Source organism: Castor canadensis, chromosome 11 (genome assembly GCF_047511655.1).
Source record: "Castor canadensis chromosome 11, mCasCan1.hap1v2, whole genome shotgun sequence".
Classification (NCBI taxonomy): domain Eukaryota; kingdom Metazoa; phylum Chordata; class Mammalia; order Rodentia; family Castoridae; genus Castor; species Castor canadensis.
The window spans coordinates 27,195,766-27,217,224 of record NC_133396.1 but is presented as its reverse complement, the minus strand read 5'-3'; the positions used below and the strand labels follow the sequence as shown (position 1 = coordinate 27,217,224).

Genomic DNA, 21,459 nt, shown 5'->3' with positions numbered 1-21,459 from the left:
ATTATTTGTGACAGAGTTGGTGGCAAGGCTCAAATGGTAGAGAAACTGCCTAGAAGTGCCAGGTCCTAAATTCAAACCCCAATACTGCCACAAAATAAATTCAAAATAAATAGTGAAACCCCGTCTCCAAAAAAAAGCGGGGGAGAAGGGAAGGCTTGAGAGTGCTCACTGGTAGAGTATTTATCTAGCATGAAAAAGACCCTGTACTGTATTCATCCCCAGCACAAGTAAAATAAGTGATTTCAATGTGGCTAGTAAAGTCTAACTAGCCCATTAAAAACCGTAATACAAACACAAAAGAAAAAAGATCCATTTTATCACTGACTAGTCTATAGACACCCAAACTGTTTCTACTGAACCATGAAGCATCATGCTCAAATAGCACATGAAAACTGGTCTCTCAAAGACTGAAGAATCAACATAAAGGGGAGCAACCTATGAAAGAAGGGGGAGAAAAGGAAACTATTCCTTACTGCCACTATAGGAAACTTGGAAGTGGTAGACTACTGATCTAAAATACCAATGACATTATTTTCAAATACCCGCACATAAAGCCAAACAGCACAAAACTAGTACCCTAGTGTCCTGTTTCTCCAAAAAAAAAAAAAAAAAATCCAACTCTTTTAGCTATCTTCTAAAATTTTACCTCATTGTTTCTAAATTTTATGCTATTTTGCTTTTTCTCAGCTCACTAAACTAACACTTAAATAAGCCTTTAATAGTTATATATATATACACACACACACTTTTTTTTTTCCCCCCTATAGTACTGGGGCTTACACTCAGGCCTACTCATTGAGCCACACTCCACCACCCCTTTCTTGTGATGGGTATTTTCAAGATAGGGTCTTTTTAACTCTTTTCCCAGGCTGGCTTCAAACCCCAATCTTCCTGACCTCTGCCTCCTGAGTAGCTAGGATTAGAGGTGTGAGCCACCAGCGCCCGGCTTAGTAGTTAATATTCTGACCAAACAGTATTCTCTGAATTCTACTGAACCAAATGAACAGTGCACTAATAAGACATTTCTGATACGCTTTTCTTGGAATTTTTTGTTTTCCATGTATGTATTCTCAGATGCTTCTCAAACACTTGAACTCAGCAAATGAAACTATCTCAATACTAATTTCCTTTGATACTCAAAACAAAGCAGATCATTCAGTTTTGTTTTTTTCCATGAGCCTTCTGTTTGCTTCAATCTGGGATGCTCATTTTCCATGTTCACTCTTACAGAGCTATCATCCTGAGAAACTCCTTTCTGGTCTATGTTGGATGCAATGTGCCCGATCTCTTTGATTTATATACCCTTACTTTGGTTGAGTTTACCGAGGAAAGTTTCATGGAAGACATAATCATCTGAAAATGTCTTTCTTTACGTCATACTTCAATGTTTAGCTACTCTGATAACCTTGGCAAAATATATTTTCACTCAGAACCATAAGGGTGATTCTCTGGTGTCTTCAAACTTCCTGTGTTGCTACTGATAACACAGCCATTCTGATTCACAATTCTGTGACCCACACCCCATCCTTGGTATGCTGAAAATTTACAACAGTGCTCAGTCTGGTTCCATTCTATTTTTTGTTGCCTATTACTTGAAGGACCCACTCAATCTAAAGACTGGTGTTTTTCAGTACTGTCATTTTTTTTGTCCTTGCGTGTTTCTTTTATGACTTTTCTCCTCTCTGTGTTCTGTGGAACTATTATTCAGGAATTACTGTCCCTAGATGGATGCAACTTTTTTAATGTTAATCTTTTCTGTCTTATTGCCCAACATTCCAACAAATTTCCTTTATCTTATTTTCATGTCAGTTCAACGATTTTTCTTTTATTTTGGGGAGTATACAAGGTCTCAATATGTAATCCAAGCTGGCAAATAACTTGTGATTCTCCTGCCTCAGCCTCCAGAGTGCTTGAGATTACAGGTACATGCCCCCAAACCTGGCTCCCTGATTCTAATTTGTAAGAGCGTTTTTGGGTTGTTGTTTTTTTTTCTGTTTGTTTTAAAGTTCTCTTTAGGGTTGGTTGCAGTGGCTCACATCTGTGATCCCATATATTTGAGAGGTGGAGATTGAGAGGATCTCAGCTCAAAGCCAGACCAGGCAAAAAGCAAGATTCCACCTCAACAAAAAAGTCGGGCATGGTAGCACATACTTACAATCCTGGCTATATGGTCAAACCCCACACGGGGTAGGGGGGTAAGAGTTCTCTTTAATAATATTCTATTCTTTCTGAAAGATTAGTTACTTTCTTTCTTCCTTTTTGGGGGACGGGGGTACTGGGGTTTCAACTCAGGTAGGCACTTTACCAATTAAGCCACTCAGCCAGCCCTCTTTTGAGTTGGGAGTTTTCAAGATAGGATCTCACAAACTATTTGCCTGGGCTGGCTTCAAACCTTGATCCTCCTGATCTCTGCTAGGATTCCAGGCATGAGCCACCAGTCCCTGGCACTTACCTTATTTTTTCTTAAGATACTAAAGTTAGGTAAGTTTTGTTTGGTTTTGGGTCAGTGACTCTTTCACTTGAGCCATGCCTCCGAGTCCTTTTGTTTTTAGGGTTTTTTTTTTACCATAAGGTCTAACACTTTTACCCAGGCCAGCCTCAGACCATAATCTTCCTACTGTTGTCTTCTGAGTTTCAAGAATTACAGGCATAAAAGGGGACCAGGAACCAGAGAAAAGGTGAGATCAAAAAGAATTAACCTAGAAGGTAATACACACGCACAGGAAATTAATGTGAGTCAACTCCTTGTATAGCTATCCTTATCTCAACCAGCAAAAACCCTTGTTCCTTCCTATTATGGCTTATACTCTCTCTGCAACAAAATTAGAAATAAGGGCAAAATAGTTTCTGCTGGGTATTGACAGGGTGGGGGGGAGAGGGAGGGGACGGAGTGGGTGGTAAGGGAGGGGGTGGGGGCAGGGGGGAGAAATGACCCAAGCCTTGTATGCACATATGAATAATAAAAGAAAAAAAAAAACACGGTAAAAAAAAAAAAAGAATTACAGGCATGTATGACCATGCCTGGCATTGGTTAAAACTTTAAAAACATTTTTCTGCTTATCCCATTATCTCTAATTCTACTAAATTATTTCTTTTACCCCCTCCCTACCGGTTTTGTTAATCTCTCATGTTAAAGGTTTTATTCAAATATCTGGCTAGTATCCCTTGGCAGGCAACTGAGTTTTCTTGTCTGTCTTTCTTTTTTGGTGATACTGAGGTTTGAACTCAGGGCATAATACTTGCTAGGCAGGCCCTCTATCACTGGAGTCATGCCCCCCAATCCCCAAGCAACTGATTGTTACAAGGTAAAATTCTAAAACATGTCTGAAAGTTGGATAGGCAAAGGGCTTTACCAGAGGAAAATCAGGCAGTGAAGGCTTTCTTTTAGATCACCAGAAGGTCAGTACTTGAAGAGATCACTTCTCAAGTGCTCACTTTCTCAAGAAAATCCTGTCCTCTTTCTGCCGGGGGGAAAAACATCTGGCTGAAGCTATGGCAACAGCCCAGATGCCCTACAACTGATAAATGGATTGAGAAAATGTGGTACATATACACAATGGAGTATTACTCAGGCATAAAGAAGAAAGAAATTATGTTGTTTGCAGGTAAATGGATGAAACTGGAGAACATCTTATTAAGTGAAGTAAGCCAGGTTCAGAAAGACAAGGGTCCCTTGTTTTCTCTCACGTGGACGATAGGTGCAAATAATAAATACACACACAAATACAAATATGACCACATATACATTCATATATAGAACATGTTTGAAATAGTAGGACTGTTGGATGGGACTCGGGAGGAGGGAAATGAGAAGAGAATGATAGACTGAACAATACTGAAATACACTGCATCTATCTGTAAGAAGATGGCATAACAAAATGCACTAAAAGCTGCTGAATGAAAGGGGTGGGAGAAAGGGTAAGGGAGGGTAATGAAGGGGGTTAATCTGACTAAAGTAGAGTATATTCACAGGTGGAATACCATTGTGAAACCTCTTTAACAATGAATACAGACTTTAAAATGAAGGCCAGGACTGTAAAACAGGTTCTGTGAAGGGGAAGGGTGAATGGAGAGGATAAAGAAGGGTTGATATAGTTGATGTACTTTATATGCTTATATGAAATAGAACGATGAAACCTGTTGTAATCATTTTAAGTAGGAGGGAAGGGTATGAGGGAGAGACACAGTGAAGATGAACCTAACCAAGGTACACTGTAAACATATACGGAAATGTCACAATGAATCCCCCCTGCAGAACTAAAATACGCTAATAAAAGTGTTTAAAAAAATATCTGCTGTATGTATCCTTCTAGAAATAAGGCAAAGGAGAACCCCACTCTTAAGGACTCATTTAATCTCTTTTACAATCTTATTTTTACTTACTATTGCCCTGGACCATATAAAATGTTAAGATTTAGATTCTTCTAGACCTACTATGATATATCTAGAATATGAGTTATGACTATCCTTGAGAGAACTGACAAAATAGTAACTACCTTTTGTATTTCATGGGTTAGATGAACTAGAGTCTCTCAAGCTCAATTTCTCTGAAAACAACTCTCTATCCATCTGGGGTGACAAAGATAGGAACATATGCACAGAGCTATCGTAACTAGTGGCTCTCTTACTAGGAGCAATTTTGTCCTCAAGGACATTTGGAAATGTCTGAAGGTAATTACATTTTTGGTTATCACAACTGGGGAGTGCTGGGCTGGGAGCCGGGGTCGAGTGACTGCATAGCAAGCGTTGAGGCCCTCAGTTTAAACACTAGTATCATCAAAAAAAAAAAAAAAAAAAATGGGAAGTACTACTGTGATGTAATGGGTACCGGCTAGGGATGCTGCTAATGCACAGATTGTCCAGGAAGACTGGTTCAAAACTGTCAAGTGCAGAGGTTGAAAATTCCTCAACTAGACTAATGCCTCACATTTTTAGATCCATGACTCATCCCTGACTTCTGTGGTACCTGGTGCTTCCAAACCCTGAGCCCACCCTGGGTTCTACAAATCAAGCATTCACTTTTGCTCAGTATTCCTTTCTGTAGGCTTTTAGGGTAGAGGATTCACTGTTCTGCTAAAATTGCCATCTTCTAAAAAACTTGCTGGCATCTCTAATGTTGTCTCCTCTCACGCAGCTTTTTAAGTTTTATTCATTTTAGTGGAATTTTAAACATGCATGTTTAATTAAGCTATGGTGTTTAACCAAATTGAAATAATTAACACACTCAAATATTTAACCAAGCTTAAAATTACTTATCAGCAAATCTTGAAGAACAAAGTTTCAGAATTACAAAGAAAGATTTCATTTCTGGTCTTCTGTTTTGTTTTTGGGGAAGGATCTTACTATGTAGCCCAGGATGACCTTGAATTTGAGTCCTCCTGCTCAGCCTTCCCAGTGCTGGGATTACAGGTGTGTGCCCTCACTTCCAACTAAAAACTTTTAAATCATAAATTCTTAATCATGAATTTGATAAACGTTACACAGAAAATTCACTTACCAAGATCCGAACGAGTATTTGTGAACAACTCCGCAGGACAAAAACCACAGAGATAATATTTACAAACCTAGTGGGAAGGGGAAAAAAAAAAAAAAAAAGGTACTTAACTTTTCAAAACTGTTGTTTAAAAACTGTAAGGGTGCCAAATAATACTTTATTTCTTAATGTATTCCATCTTTAAATCAAGTAAGTGTAAGAACAATTTCATTTGGGAGGGGATGAATCTAAGATATATTGTAAGCACATATGGAAATGCCACAATGTATCCCCCTGTACAACTATTATATGCTAATAAAAAATATTCACTAGAAAGAGAACAATTTCATTTGTTCTTGAACCCTCGGCCACATCACTTAAATTAGTGACTTTTATGCTCCTAAATCTCAATAGAAGATATGCAGGACTGACAGAATAATCAGTTTTAGGACTAGCTCAAGTGTTAAGAGCAACTGCCTTGCAAGCATGAGGCTCTGAGTTCAACCCCCAGTACTGCAAAAAACAAACAAACAAAACAAAAAAAAAAACGTGTTGCTTCCTGGCTTCACAAGAGCTCTAACAAGGGCTGGGGATGTAGCTCAGTAGCTAAGTGTTTGCCTACCTAGCATGCACAAGGCACTGGGTTCAATCCCCAGTACCAGGAAAGGGGGGGGGGGAATCTCCTGCAAGAGCTGTAACAAATATGGACAGACATCCCAGAATTAGGAGAGGTTTCTGTATTTAAAAAAACTACACTAGGGCTGCAGGCCTAGCTCAAGTGGGCAAACATGTAGCTATGTATCAACCCCAGTCTCATGTAAATATTACATAAATGAAATAGTAATTTCTTTTAAAAAACCTACAATCCCATTTTTTATAATTTACCAATTTACTTTAATATGTGTATACAAAGTATAATATAATGATCTCATTCTAACTTGTTCTCTCCCCCCCATTCTAATTTTATAATAGACTAGGGCCTGTTTACAAATTAGGACTTAGGAATCATGGTCTAAATCAGAGATAGCACTCATTTAAAGTAATTTGGTTCTATACATTTATATGTCACAATGCGTACACCCCCCTGTACAACTACGATATGAAAAAATAATGTGGTTCTTTTTGCTTAAAAGATTCTCTAATGTCCATAAAGTGTATTAGATATTTTCACATATGCTAACATTTTATTGAATGACTCTTGGTAGGTTCCTACATTATCAGAAAAAAAACAAAAAACAAAAACTATTAACATGAAACCAACTTAAATCTCTCCAATGGTGTTTTTCAACTTCAGATATATCCCCAAACTGTTCTATCCCATATTTAATTCCAGAACACTGCAACCAAACCACATTAATCAAAATTCCAAAGTATCATTCTAACTTCACACAAAATTTCATTGTCACTGGGTGATAATCAATGCAAAACTATGACATATGAGTAGTGTTAAACTTCAGTGAAAAGGGCCAGGGATATAGTTCAACAGTAAAGGGCTTGCCTATCATGGGTATAGGATTCAATACCCAGCCCCACAAAAATTATTTAATTAGAGAGGGGGGCTGGAGCTGTGGCTCAAGTGAGAGCACCTGTCTAGCAAGCACAAGTCCCTGAGTTCCACCCCCTAGTACTGCTTAAAAAAATATAAATAAAAGTTCTTTAGACACTTTAAGATTGGATGCTGCTGGGCTCCCATGGCTCATGCCTATAATCCTAGTTACTCAGGAGGCAGAGATCAGGAGCAGTTCGCAGCCAGCCCCCAGGAAAATAATGAGACCCTATCTCAAAAAAGCCATCACAAAAAAAGGACTGGTGGAATGGCTCAAGTGTTAAGAGCACCTGCCTAGCAAGCATGAGGCCCTCAGTTCAAAACCCCAGTACCGCCCCTCAAAAAAGATTGGATGCTAAATATAAAGTAGATTTTCTGTCTCAAAGCCCTTACATTCACTTAAAGCAATATGGTCTCATAAGCTGAGTCCAGAAGAATAAAGTCACAAAACATATCTAACAGTTTTTTTGTTGTTGTTTTTTTGGTGGGACTAAGACTAGGGCTTGAACTCAGGGCTTCATGCTTGCAAATCAAGCACTCTACCACTTGAGCCACAACTCCAGTCTAGCCTCATGTCTTAATATCTTTGTACTGTTTACTTTAGAAATACCAACTTGATTTTTAAGATTGCTTTGAAACTTAAACATCATTCTTACAAATAAACTGCTTATTTTTTAAGAGATTATATGCTTTAGAGAGTTAATGCTTCTTCAAATTATTTCTAAATGTCCTAGCCTGGCATGGTGGGACATGCCTGTCATCCTAGCACTTAGAAGGCTAAAGCAGGAGGATCTTCAGTTCCAGCCAGCCTGGACTATACAGGGAGGGAGGAAGGAAGACAGGGAGGGAGGGAGGGAAGGGAAGGGGGAAGAAAGAGGGAAGGAGAGATGAGAGAGAGAAAGAAAGAAAAAAGATAATGCTTTACCATTTAATGTGCCATTAAAATTATTATTCCATCCAATGTACTCCAGCTACTTAGACTTGAAGTTTTGTTTTGTTTTGTTTTGTTTTGGGGGGGGGATTTTTTTTGCTGTGCCAGGGGTAGAACCTAGGGTCTAGCACATGCTAGGCATGTTCTCTACCACTGAAATACATCCCCAGGCCCTGGACTGCTCTTACTCTCCCCAGGGATTAGCGATATTTTAACTAAAAATACTAAAGGGATACAGAAAAATTGGTAATACACATTTGGATGCTTCATATGACATTATTAGTGCTGATAAGAAAAATCCACAGAATAAGTATCTTTATTTAAGACATAATTATGCCAACTGCTCAAATTTTGAGATATTAGCTATCTGCGTTCAAGTAGCAATCCCTACTAGATATAAATCTTTTTGGGAGGAGTGTGTAACTGGGGTTTGAACACAGGGCCTCCAGCTTGCTGGGCAGGTGCTCTTACACTTGAGCCATGTCCCCAGCAGAGACACAAATCTGTACTGCAAGCTCTCTAAATACCTACAAATTCATGTTAAGTCTTTTATTCAGCAATTCTTTACTAACTGTCCACCATGTGCTAGCAAACTGATAACTAAAGTTGGTAGGCAAAGAAATAAACTAAAGTGGGATGATAAAATTGAGATTTATCCACTTAATTTAAGGCAATACCAGTGACCAGAAGAGTTGAATCTCATAAAATGTTTTAACTGCCGGTTACAAGAATGCAGAAAAATAAGCAACCTCAGAAACTGGACTAGAAAATTTAATGCAGGTTTCCATCATCTTTTTTTTTAATTTTTAAAAATTAGGACATATTCGTTGTACAAGGGGGATTCACTGTGACAATTCCAAATATTCTTATATTGGAATTCTTACATTGACTAGATCACCCTCATCATCTCTTTTCCGAGTTTCCACCATCTTAAAGTTAAATCACCAAGAAATTAGAACAGCCTCTGGCATTAAAGTAAGGAGAAAATGGCATTCCAACCACAACCAATATTAGAGGACTGGAGGACAACTTAATAGCATACACCCAAATATAAAATAGCATTTAACTCAGTCATTATCTTTCTAGGTACCTGGCTAACAAGTCTCTCTCTCTCTCTCTCTCTCTCTCTCTCTCTCTCTCTCACTCACACACACACACTCTTATTGCAGCTTGGTTGGCAGTGACAAAATGTCTGTCAGAAAAACAAAATAAAGGTAGATTCGTATCTACCAAAAAGACTGTCTAAATTAGGGAAAGTCTGGAAACAAACTAAACTATTTTGGGGAGGATGTGGCAATAGGGAAAGGAGCAAGAACAGACTTACCATTTACTAATAGTAACTCCTGTGTTAAATTTGAGTATTTTTAGCAAGCAGGTTTACTTTTGTTAAAAAGAACACACAAACAAACAAACAAAAAAAACCTTAATGGTCCGAAACTCAAAAGGAAAACAAAAATAGTAAAACCAATCCCCTAATACATTCATGGATTCAATCTTTAAAAATGAGTAGCATTAGGGCTAGAGGCGTGGCTCAAGCGGCAGAGCACTTGCCAACAGCTGTGAAGCTCTGAGCTCAAACTCCAGTACCACCAAAACAACGAAACTATGTAGTGTAGGAAAGACCTATTTTGCGGTGTTTATAAATAGTTTATTGGGAAAATGTTCACTATTTACACCTTAACAAAACAGTTGCTCCCCACCACTCCAGCACTTACTTCAAACACAGCTATCACTAATTTGGGCCATCAATTTCTTCCAATCACAAAAGTACAATAAGAACATCTTAATGATTTTTGTCTTTCTTTCTCTACCAGAATCCAACAGTAAGCAATATAATTCTCCCTTTAGGTTATCAAATAGTTAACAATATCTGCATTATGCTTGTGTCAAACTACCTTCTTAAAACTCAAATGGGAGAAGGGAATACATAGCAGATGAATGCTATGCATTTTACTCTAAAGGTCCTCACCCTAAAGGTCAGGTCACCTCAGTTAGATACCAACAGTAAAAGCTTCAAATCATTAAAACATATAAAATGTTTTTGCAGGCATCTATGAAGATATATCCTGCCTAAAATTCTACGGGATACCTCGGGGGGGCGGATTTTCTTTTGGTGTTTTAAGTTGTTACTAACTTTGGACAGCATTTGGGTCTATCGAATATCAAGTTCTACTTTTTTTTTTTTTTTAACCAATTCAAGAGATCAAATTCAGGGCCTTAACTAAGCATGCTCTCTACCACCACCTACTGAGCAATATCCTCAAACCCCTCAAGTTCTACTTTATGAGTCATATAGATAATAAATTTATTCAACATCTACTTCTGATAATCCAAATACTAACAAAAATAACTAATGATGGCAACAATCAGTCTGATATTTGATGGCAGGGACATTAATAAAAAGTTCTAAATAGAGGCTAGGAAAGGTGGTACATGGCTATAATTCTGGCTATTCAACTGAAGTAAAAGGATTTCCAGTTGGCGAGCATTCTGGGCAACATAATGAAACTGTCTCAAAAAAAAAAACTAAATAGTCAACTCCAGTACTATACATCTTAAGACAGTTACAAAGTATTACTGTAATACCTCAAATGTCATATACATTTGTTAATTTAAAATCCAGGAAAATCTGGAAATTTTACTGGTGAAAAAAAGAATACTTTTCACCTGTAGTTTCTTGTTCACCACTGATACTTTAATTCTAACTACAACAGGCTATAAGCAAATGTTTTCTTTTTAGCTAAGAGTTGAACTTGAGGTTTTTGAGGGGAGGGGAAGAAATTCCCAAAGGGAAAGTTTTTAATAACAAAGACTCAGCACAGTTTTATGTTTCAGCTATACCACGATCATACTTTCCAGTGATTAGTTTTCATTATTACACATTCAAGTCATGGTTCACTCTCTCCTATAAACTTTTGGTGGTAAAATTTCAATCAACTGTCCACAGCAAAGACGCAGTAAACACCTCTGTTGCTTAGAAGTCCTTCAACTGTTTCCCAATGTAATGAAGTCCAACTTTTAACAAAGCCTATAAAAAAATTTCAAAACTAAATTCCTACCTATCGCTCCACAGTTCCCTACCCAAAATAACAACCAACAGCTCCAGATGTAACATTATTTACAATTTCCCAAATTCACTGATTTTCTGTCCTTCCCTCTAGTAACATTGGTCTTCTCTCCTCCTCCCTTTGGCTAATTCCTATTAATTCTTTAGGTCTTAGTAGTTCAGTGCCACTTTGTGTGAGAAGTACTTCCTGAGTATTACTTATCCCAGTCTGGGTTGGTGCCCATTTTCTGCACACTTTCTGCACTCTGTAAGGTTCCCCATTGTGGTATTTATAATGTGTCATGAAAGCGTATTTACTTCTTCCTATCTATTACTACACGATTCTCTAGGGCCAAGCGCAGCATCTACAGTGTTCTGTTGCCCACCCTAAAGGCAGTATATTTTTTGTTGAATAAATGAAAACAATAATTTCCCCAACTTAAGTTGTGTTTTCCCTTTCTGGAAAAAAAAAAAACAAAACCCAAGCCGAATGACATACTACATATATGATACATATTTGTATGCTATGATACATTTTTCCTTAAAGCAACCAAATTCTTAGGAAATGCCTTACCATTTTCAGCATGATAATGTATTGTGGCTATTTTTTTAAACTCCTTATATTTTAGACACATGATGTCTTTTTAAGATTGAAATGACAAAGCCAAGCACCGGTGGCTCATGCCTGTAATCCTAACTACTCAGGAACTCAGTTCAAGGCCAGACACTATCTTCAAAAAACCCATCACAAAAAAAGGGTTGGTGGAGTGGCTCAAGGTGTAGGCCCTGAGTTCACATACCAGTCAGAAAAAAAAAAAAAAACCAACATTGAAAAGACAGAATTGTTTCAAACTAATGGAGGGGAAGGGAATATAAAGAAAATAACTTGGCCATGTGTTGATACTCTTGAATGGAGAGTTCATAATATTATCCTCTCTAACTGTGCATGCTTTGGAGAGAAAAAGCAAATGCCAGTTATGGACCACTGGCAACTCAGAAGCCAACATCATGTACTATTGAATATGGCAGAAAATGCCTACTTGCTGACAGAAAAAATATTCTCATGACTCAATCAAAATTATCTACAGCTGGTGGTGTAGCAAATGATACAGCACTTGCAAAGCCCTAAGTTCAAACCTCAATAACGCCAAAAAAAAAAAAAAAGTAAAATTATCCGTAGCAATCGGTGTCCTGTATTGTAGTTACTAATTTTGTACTTCCGATTTTCCCTCTTAGAAATTCTGAATCCCTTGGATAAGTTGGGGGGGGGTTCATAAATAAAAATGGAGACAGAAGCCTTAAGTTTTCTAAACTTTTTCAGTGTCAATGCTAGTATCTGCTAACATTTCAAAAAAATTTTTAAATGAACAGTTTGTTCAATTCTCTTAATAAATTACTAAACCTTCACTGAACAGAGATTACGCTTGAATTTAATAAATGACAAAAGAAACTCCATTTCATTAGGGCCAGGTGGTACACACCTGTAATGCCAGCACCGTCTGAGGCCAGCCTGGGCAAATGAGACTGTCTCAAAAAAAGAAAGATTTAATTTTGGATATTATTAGAATCAGAGTCAAGTCAATGGTTAAGTAATTTCACTTTCAGAATGAAATTTATATGTAAAAACCTCAATCTGAATTATACTATTTCTATGACATTACATAAAAAAACTAGAAGTTCCAGACCAGACTCTGTAATTTCCTACAATGTTCTAACACGATGGCTCATAAAGCCTTTACTGGCAAACACTGTAGTCCTCCCATGTGGACCCTAACCAAAACGTACTCAGCCACAGCAGTTGCAATCATATGCTTTCCTCATTTCTGTGGTTATTTAGAAATATCAACCACATCAGACATAAACTGCTTACTACAAAAATACCAATAAACTCAAATAAATGCAAATAAGGCAAGAGTATGTCAATGAATTCTTGAGATAATATTAAAGCTAATTTGACTTCAGCTGAGAACTGCTTTCTTTCAGATTCAGAAGCAGCAATGTTGGAAGTGCCTATTAAGCACCAACCCAGGTATTTTCAAAGACTCAACGTTGGTGGTGGTTATATAGATATCATTACAAATAAGTGGTGAGTGATTTACATCACAGATGCATCCTTCACTTAAAACTGAGCTTCCTGGAGTGCTACTTGCTCACATATCGCTTATTGGGCAGAGAAGGAAGGAAAAGTAGTTATTAAAAGCTACTACCAGATTAATACCAATTAAAATCTAATTGTATACATACCGCTCTCAGACCAGAATCACACTATCTGAGATACCAAAATCTGCATTTAAAACAAATTGCCCAGGTCAGTCAAATACAGTAATGGGAAACTACTTTTAACAGTAAGGTAATGTCTCCATTTTGATTGTTAAATACCCACAGAGGCTACAGCATTGGAGTTTTAATATACTGGTTTTGAAGCAGGGTCTCACTATGTAACTCAGCTAGCCTCAAAATCCAAATCTCCTGCCTCACCCTCTCACTGCTTAGATTACAGGCATGCACCCCTGTGCTTAGCTTAATATACTACTGTTTTCTTCTTTGGTATTTTTCTCATCCTTATTTCAAAGGAATCAAAACAAAATGACCCCCTCCCATTAAGTACCTTTTCCCATCTAAGTGCAAGTGTAGCAAAGAAAATTTTCTGTATGGTTTAGCAGCCAAAAGCATAATATGTAAATGACCCAGAAGTGATTATCAAGAGCTTCACTAGTTTTACTGTATCTTACAGTAATTCCACTAATTAGAAAAGGTCATGTGTTTTGTTACTGATCATCACCAGTCTTTTCTCTGCAGGCATAAACCTGAAATGCCACTAAACTGACTTGAAATCCTTAATCTAGAATAAAATGCAACCTGTCATTAAAGGCATGAAATATGACAACAAACATTACAAGTTAAAATCAATGAAAAGCCCTAAAACAAAAGTAAAGCATATTATGGCTGAAATAATACAAAAACCTAAATTGTCTTTTTTTTTTTTTTTGGTGGCACTGGGGTTTGAACTCAAGGCTTCACACTTGCAAAGCAGCTCTATCGCTGCTTCAGCCCTTACCTCCAGTCCATTTTGCTCAGGTTATTTTGGTAATGGGATCTCAAGAACTGGCCTGGGAACTGTGAGTCTCCCAAGTAGCTAGGATTACAGGTATGACCACCTGCCTGGCCTAAATTGTCATTCTTAAAGCCTCATCACTGTAGTCATAAAAATTCATCACATACATTGTAGTGTGTCAATAAACTACCAGTTGGAAAACTTCAAAGACTGCTGAAAACGAAGGAGGCAGAAACCTAAGACTGGTCCAGGTCCTGAAGAATACAATCATTTTTCTCTTTAACACAAAATATGCATTTGTATATCAGCTGAATTGTTTTTCTACCTTTGTAAAGCTTAAACTGAAGGTATATAGTTAAGGCGGTAAAAAATTTAAGTTAATTCATTGTGACAAAGAGATACCTAGAAAGGAAAGAGGACCAAGATAACCAATAGTTATTCTTACTCCTAATGTGATAAATGGAGAGGAAACCAAATGTTTAAAAAAAAAAAACAAATCCACAAAACCCTTAAAAGATTCACATCTTGAAATCAATCACAAATATGTAGATGAATCTGACAAATATCCTATACAATAAACTCTACCAAAAGAACACTTTATTACTTTGTAATTAGGTAGCACCTCATACAACTTTAGTCAAACATTTTTTTAAAGCAAAGGACTCACCTAGCATCAACTTATTTTCCTGCACCGCAAGAAAAATTTTACTCTATCCAAAGCCTGTGTTTAAAAACAGTGAACAACTAATTTTCATAAAAAGCCTAGCTGTTAGCTAGGCATAGTGGTGGAAGCTGTGGAAGGATCACGAGTTCCAAGCCAGCCTGGGCTACATAGAGAGACCGTGATACCAAAAAAAAAAAAAAAAAAAAAAAAAAAAAAAAAAAAACACCCCAAGCAAACCGGGGGCGTGGCTCAAACGTTAGAGCACCTTCCTGGCAAACGCTAAATCCTGAGTTCAAAACTCCATCCAGTATTTGGGGGGGAGGGGGCTCTACTGAAACTATTTCCTATTTTAACTGGCAATTGCTTTTAAAATTATCATGTCTGATTATATGTGGAAGGTAAAATTAAGTTCTACACCTACTCTTCAGGTAAGATCTAAAACAAACGTTGCTAGATAAAAAACACTTGCAATGCACTACAGCATTTGCAAGGAGCCATCTTCATAGCATTGGAAAGGTGAGCCTCCCAAGTCTCACCTGTGAACGTGGGGTTGTAAGTTACCTTTCCTCATAGAGGCAGAAGAAAGAAAAAGCTTTGACAACTGCCTAACTCACGGACTCAGAGCTGCTATCAAACACCACTTGCAAATCATCACGATACAGTCTACCAAGTTACTAACGCTTTTAAATTTCTACTTTCCCCAAGAAGCTTTGACACTGAACCATCCCTCCTCGTAAAACTGCCACGACTGTTACCACCAATCCCGCCCGGATGTCTAAAGACCACGCTGAACCCAAAGAACAGAAGAATTCGCCTTTCTCTTTATTTCGGCCAGGTGGAAACTCGGAGCCGCTAGACCTCACGAGATGCGCCCATGCTCCCTTTCCCGCGTTTCCGCGCCGCACAGCAGCTTTGGACCCTGCTAAGGTTCTCCTGGACTTCCTCGACAGCACACCACACCACCCCACACCACCCCACACCACCCCGGTCCCCGGGCCGGCCGGAATCCTGTCTCCCGGGCCCCCTCCCACCTCCCCCGGCCACCAAGTCAGACGCTCGACCCGGCGTGGCCCCGGCCCGCGCCGCTTCCCTCCCCCACGGCGCCCGGGCACAGGCCCAAGGCCCACGGGACTTACGCTCTCGTGGTCCCACCGCACGTTGCTGCGCTTCTCGTCCGGGGCGAGGTTTCGGTCCCGGCCCATTAACTCATCCAACAGTTGCGCGGCTGAAATCATGGTGCTTCCTTCAGACGGCTGCTCCCCCCAGCCCTGGCACCCGTCAGCGAAAACGAAGGCGACACGGTCGCCAGGCTCCTCGGCTCACTCTCAGGCCGGAAACCCTCCACTACAGAAGAGCCGATATGACAAAATGGCCGCAGCGCGGGCGCCTTCCCAGCATGCCGTGCGCCACACGGGGACACGCCCAGGCCCGGGCGGCGCGGCCCCGGCACAGCGGGGACGAGGCCGGCCCTGACTCCGCCCCCGCCCCGGGAGACGCATCCTCGACCTCAGCCTGCCTGATCCGCCCAGCGCCGGGTGTTCCCGGGCTTTTTCACAGAAGCAGGTTCCTGCGTCTGGAAGCTTGGACTCCAGCCCGCAAAGAAGAAAAAACAGTGTCCCCTTTTGTCCACGTGGTGCCCACGGTGCCTCCTTCTATTGGGGGAAACAAGTCAGCCGTCTGAAACCGTGTTCCGGCTCCATTTTCCTAGTCGCTGTGCTCGCTGTCTCCTTTACCTGGCTTTGTCCCGACTCCCTTGATTCAGTGGTAAAAATCATGGGACAAGGACACGTGGGGTGTAATGATTCAGTCCTGATGCCTCTCAATCTGTAATTTCTTTAAAATTGTTGATTCATTTGTTCAACAAATAGCTGGGGACTCAGCGTGTCCCAGGCACAGTGCTTGAAGCTAAGCTTGAAACCTTGCAGACATGATCCCTGTTCAGCATTAGCGGGGAGGCAATCACTAAAGGAGTAACGTCACGAAGATATCAGTATAAATCGGGATAATAGGGGCTGAGGGTGCAGGTCTGTGGTAGAGCACTTGCTTAACGCCTGCGAAAGAAAAAAAGATGGGACGGTACTATAGCACAGTTAAGAATATGGACTCTAAAGCCAAATTGCCTGCCTTTGCAATAATCCCAGTTTTAGCCCTCTGTGCCTTGTTTCCTCATCTGTAAAATGGGATTTATGATAGTGTGTCTCTCCAGAAAGTTACTGTGAAGATTAGATGAAGCCATACAATATAAGACACTTCACATTGATACAACAGGCTCAAGATATTTTAAATTCATTTGATCGTTAGCTATTATAATGATGAGGGAGAAAAGGCAACAGTGATGTCAAACAGTAACAGACAAGCCTCCCTGTGGAAATGACTTAAGACCAGAGGCAAGTGAACAGAAGAGAACCCAGAAAGAAACATCCGAAGGCCATATTATTATGAAACAATGTTCATTGTTATTTTATTATTTTGGAGACAAGGTCTTGCTACATAGCCCAGGCTGGACTCAAACTAGTGATCCTCCTTCCTCACCTGTAATTCTAGTACTCAGGAGGCTGAGGCAGGAGGATCCAGAATTCAAGGCCAGCCTGGGCATCATGGCAAGACCCAGTCTCAAAACAAAAAGAAACAAACACATACAACTGTGTATGTGTATTTAGATGTAGGTCCTGCTCACTCCTACCCCATTATAGTCTGTGCTAGGAGGTGAATGTTTATGTCCTCTTAAAATTCACAGGTTGAAATTCTAACTCCCTAGGTAATAATATACAGAGGTGGGACCTTGGGATATTACTAGGTCTTGAGGGCAAAGCCCTCAGGAATGGGATCAGTGCCCATATGAAAGAGGCTCAATGAAGTTATACTTACCTTTAATCCCAAGATTGCAAGTTTAAGGCTACCCCGTGCCCTATCTCAAAAATAAATAAATATTTAAAAGGCTGATGGTGTAGCTCAATGGTATACCATTTAAGAGGCCCTGAATTCATTCCCTAGCACAGCACACACACAAACCATCACACAAACCCAAGAGAACTTCTTCGCCCCTTGCCATGCCATGTGAGGTCACAGTGAAAAGTCAGTTGTCTACAACCCAGAAGAAAACCCTTACCAGAACCTGACCATGTTGACAGCCTAATCTAGGACTTCCAGGTTTCAGAACTGCAAAAAAAAAAAATCATTTTGGTTTGTTTATAAGACACACAGTTTACAGTAATTTGTTGTGGCAGCTCAAAGGTACTGAGGAAGTCTGGCTGCCATCCCCACCACCACCCTGTAACTTTCCTCTCCAAGGTCACCGACAGTGTCCTTAAGGTTAAATCATTTCACACCTTTCACACTTTTCAGTCTTCTTTTCCTGCCTCATCTGTAATTTTTGAGCCTGTGAGTCATCTGGTTATCACCAATCCCTCCCACTCTTTTGCTTGTCCTCCTGTGATTCCAGTTTCTCCTCTTCGGGCTCATTTGAGGCTTTATTTTCTGTCCATCGTTGGAATGTTGAGTGTTCCTCGGGGCTCTGTCTGGCTGTCTTCTCTCAGCACTCATGCTCTCTTGCACCTATCTCTTCTGTTCCCATGACTTCAGCCAGCACCTTTTGCTGATGACTGCCAAGTCCCAATCACCAGCCCATGTCTCCTTGGTTAATTCAATACCCATGCACACCATTTGCTGGATTTTTCCACTTAAATGAAAATGAGAAAAGAAAATAGGTCCGGGTGGGGCTGTAGCTCAATGGTAGAGTAGTTGCTTAACATGTGTGAAGGCCCTGAGCGTAATCCCCAGCACCAAATAAATAAACAAAAATAAAACTAAAGGTCCTCAGACAGCTCAATTCAACATATTCAAAAGCGAAGTCATGCCTGGTTCTCAAACCTCTTCATCATTTGCCTCAAATATCAGTAAATGGTACCACTGTCAAATCAGCTTAGAAATCCAAGTATTATCCTTGTATCCTGACAGCCCCTGCCCTCCCATTCCATCAGAAGCTCTTCCCTGACTTCAGTTTATAACATACCTGTGACCCATTGAGTGTTTACTATGTCAGTGCTCACACACAGCTGTTCACTCAGTCCACAGAACAATCCTGCAAAGTAGGAGTTATTACTATCCCTATTTCATAGATGTGGGATTTGAGGCACAGGAAGGTTGAGTAGTTCTTCCAAGATTATGAGTGACAAAGCTGGCATACAAGCCCTGGCAGCCTGGCTTCTATCTCCTTGCTTATAACAACAATGCATATTGCATTCTCATTTGCCTTGTTGTTTTGTTGTCTCCCCCACCCCACCCCCGTGATTAAGCACTTGTCCTGAATCAGTGAACATTTTTTTTTTGGTGGGCAGTACTGGGGTTTGAACTCAGGGGCCTCACACTTGCTAGGCACGCTCTACCACTTGAGCCACTTCACCAACCCCTGTGTGTTCTTTGAAGTTTGAATTGTTCATAGTAGCATTCTTGGGACTAGGACAGTGCCTGACAAAAAGTGGAAGCCAATCCACCCAGTGAGAAAGGTAATTACCTAGAGACAAAACAAAGTATAGCTAAATAGAAGTAATGGAGTAGACATCAGGTTACATTAAGTTATAGCTGGGATTGCAGGTTTGGGTTTGGGTTTTTTGTTTGTTTATTTGCTTGCTAGCTTGCTTGTTTTTGTGTTAGGGATTGAATCCAGGCTCTTGAATAGTAAATACAACTCTACCATGAATATACTGATGGACTGGCGATGTGGCTGATGGTAGAACACTTGCCTAGCATGCATGAGGCCCTGGGTTCAAGCTTTAGCACCATATAAGTTTTTTATAATTAAAGAAAAAAAATGGACCTTGTATGCACATATGAATAATAAAACAATAAAAAAAAAAGAAAAAAAATGGAACTGGTGGGATGGCTCAAGTGGTAGAGCACCTGCCTAGCAAGTGTGAGACCCTGAGTTCAAACCCCAGTACCACCACCACCAAAAAAAAATGTTCACTGATTGAGGACACATGCTATAATCCTTTTAAAGGAGAAAACTTTAATAAACTCTTATGGAAGAACTCATAGACTTTGAGTTGCAGTTACCACCAATTTTTTTATTTTTATTTATTTATTTATTTATTTTATTATTCATATGTGCATACAAGGCTTGGGTCATTTCTCCTCCCTGCCCCCACCCCCTCCCTTACCACCCACTCCGCCCCCTCCCTCTCCCCCCTACCCCCTCAATACCCAGCAGAAACTATTTTGCCCTTATTTCTAATTTTGTTGTAGAGAGAGTATAAGCCATAATAGGAAGGAACAAGGGTTTTTGCTGGTTGAGATAAGGATAGCTATACAGGGAGTTGACTCACATTAATTTCCTGTGCGTGTGTGTTACCTTCTAGGTTAATTCTTTTTGATCTCACCTTTTCTCTAGTTCCTGGTCCCCTTTTCCTATTGGCCTCAGTTGCCCACCAATTTTTTTAAACTGCATTTTTTTTTAAAGAGACTACTACAAATTGTGTTAAAGGACTCAATTTCAATGCCACACATGTCAGCTTCAGATGGAGTATCATGCTGAATCTGAGAATTAAAACTTAAACTGGGGAAACAAATGAAAATGTAAGCTGAAGCAGAGTTCCAATTTGCCATGGAAGTCAATTTAAGTGTTTAGTCAGTTTATATTCAGCACAACCTGATGTGCAGTGTGTACTGTGTGAATTACTATACTAATAAACAGTCATTGTTTTTTCTTAAATAGTAGGGAGAAAGATGCTTGCTTTGCAGCCCTGAGAGATGCAAGTGAAGACGCTATGCCTAAATTTGTCCCTTCCTGTTTCATCTCTGTTTTGTTCAGGCCTTCCTCTCCACTCCCCAGGGCAATTTCCTTAATCCTCTCACTCACATCTGCAAAGTTCCATCCTGGGATCTCTCCCAGGCACCTGAACTTAGCAAAACAATATTTTCTTTTCCTCCCTCCCACTGGGTGGTAACACAGTGCCAACCAAGGTTCTAAGCCTCAGTAGATAGATCGGGCAAAAAACTGCTGTTTATAAACACACCAGGGCTCTACCCCGAGTGCGGGGGTCAGGACCAGGCTGACTCCAAAGCTTCTGGTGTTCTTCCTTCTTTTTTGCTTGCAAGGCTTTTATGAAGGGTAATTAATTATGATTTATAAGCTGTGCAAATTACAGCTTATAAACTATAAATACAATATTAGTAGTTTTTCTGAAAGTCAAGTAAGAAGAAATCCCAGTGTGTGTTGTTTTCCCTGCTTCACCCGAAATCCCTATTTAAAGTGAGAACTAAAACAATAACAATTGGAATAAATATTCTAACTAAATGGTCCCAAGCACTGTCAAAAATAAGAAAGAACAGTGTAATTTATCTCTGCAATAATGGGCATATTATAGTAGGATCGTTTTCAGCTCATTTCCCCATCCTGCTGGGCAAGAATTGGCTCAGATAAGGAAAAAGAGCCAACCAAACTGAGGGGAGGAGGGAACCTACCAATTATGTTTGATGCCTGGTAAACAGCCTGTGCCAGAGGATAAGGCTTTTCTGGCTCTCAGATATGCCTTTTTCTTTTTTTTTCATGTGTCTGTCCTTCTCCCTAGAAGCTGCGGGGTGGGGAGGTCTAAAAATAGCCAATGAATCACAGCAGATAATAAATACTGTGCAGTAGTTACATAAACAGCCAGCCGGGGCGGCGGGGCCGTAGGTCGGAACGGAAAATATCTGGGTCAGGGTTGTCACACTGAATAGAGTCCCCCGGAGCCGGCCTTCCAAGGC

At 39.9% G+C, this 21,459-nt stretch overlaps 1 protein-coding gene and 1 long non-coding RNA gene across 9 annotated transcripts in view; both read right to left on the bottom strand.

The window, feature by feature from the left end:
- Positions 1 to 16,120, bottom strand: part of Luc7l3 (LUC7 like 3 pre-mRNA splicing factor) — a 40,141-nt gene extending 24,021 nt beyond the window's left edge. For 6 of the 8 annotated variants that reach the window (XR_012438630.1, XM_074046037.1, XM_074046039.1 and 3 more), the window contains exons 1-2: positions 15,852 to 16,120; positions 5,498 to 5,564 (exon numbers count right to left, since the gene is read on the bottom strand). Coding sequence is in view for 6 of the 8 variants with exons in the window: in XM_074046037.1 (XP_073902138.1) it covers positions 5,498 to 5,564; positions 15,852 to 15,950 (166 nt within the window). In the remaining 2 variants the exon portion in view is untranslated. The remainder of the gene's footprint in view (positions 1 to 5,497; positions 5,565 to 15,851) is intronic. The other 2 variants (XM_074046041.1, XM_074046042.1) reach the window with 2 other exon arrangements.
- A 397-nt stretch (positions 16,121 to 16,517) lies between these two features.
- On the bottom strand, positions 16,518 to 21,402 carry LOC141413756 (uncharacterized). The gene is made up of 3 exons (XR_012438631.1): positions 21,178 to 21,402; positions 17,825 to 17,874; positions 16,518 to 16,766 (listed from the first exon to the last, which is right to left on the bottom strand). It is a non-coding gene; the product is annotated as an uncharacterized lncRNA (long non-coding RNA).
- Between the last annotated feature and the right edge of the window lie 57 nt (positions 21,403 to 21,459).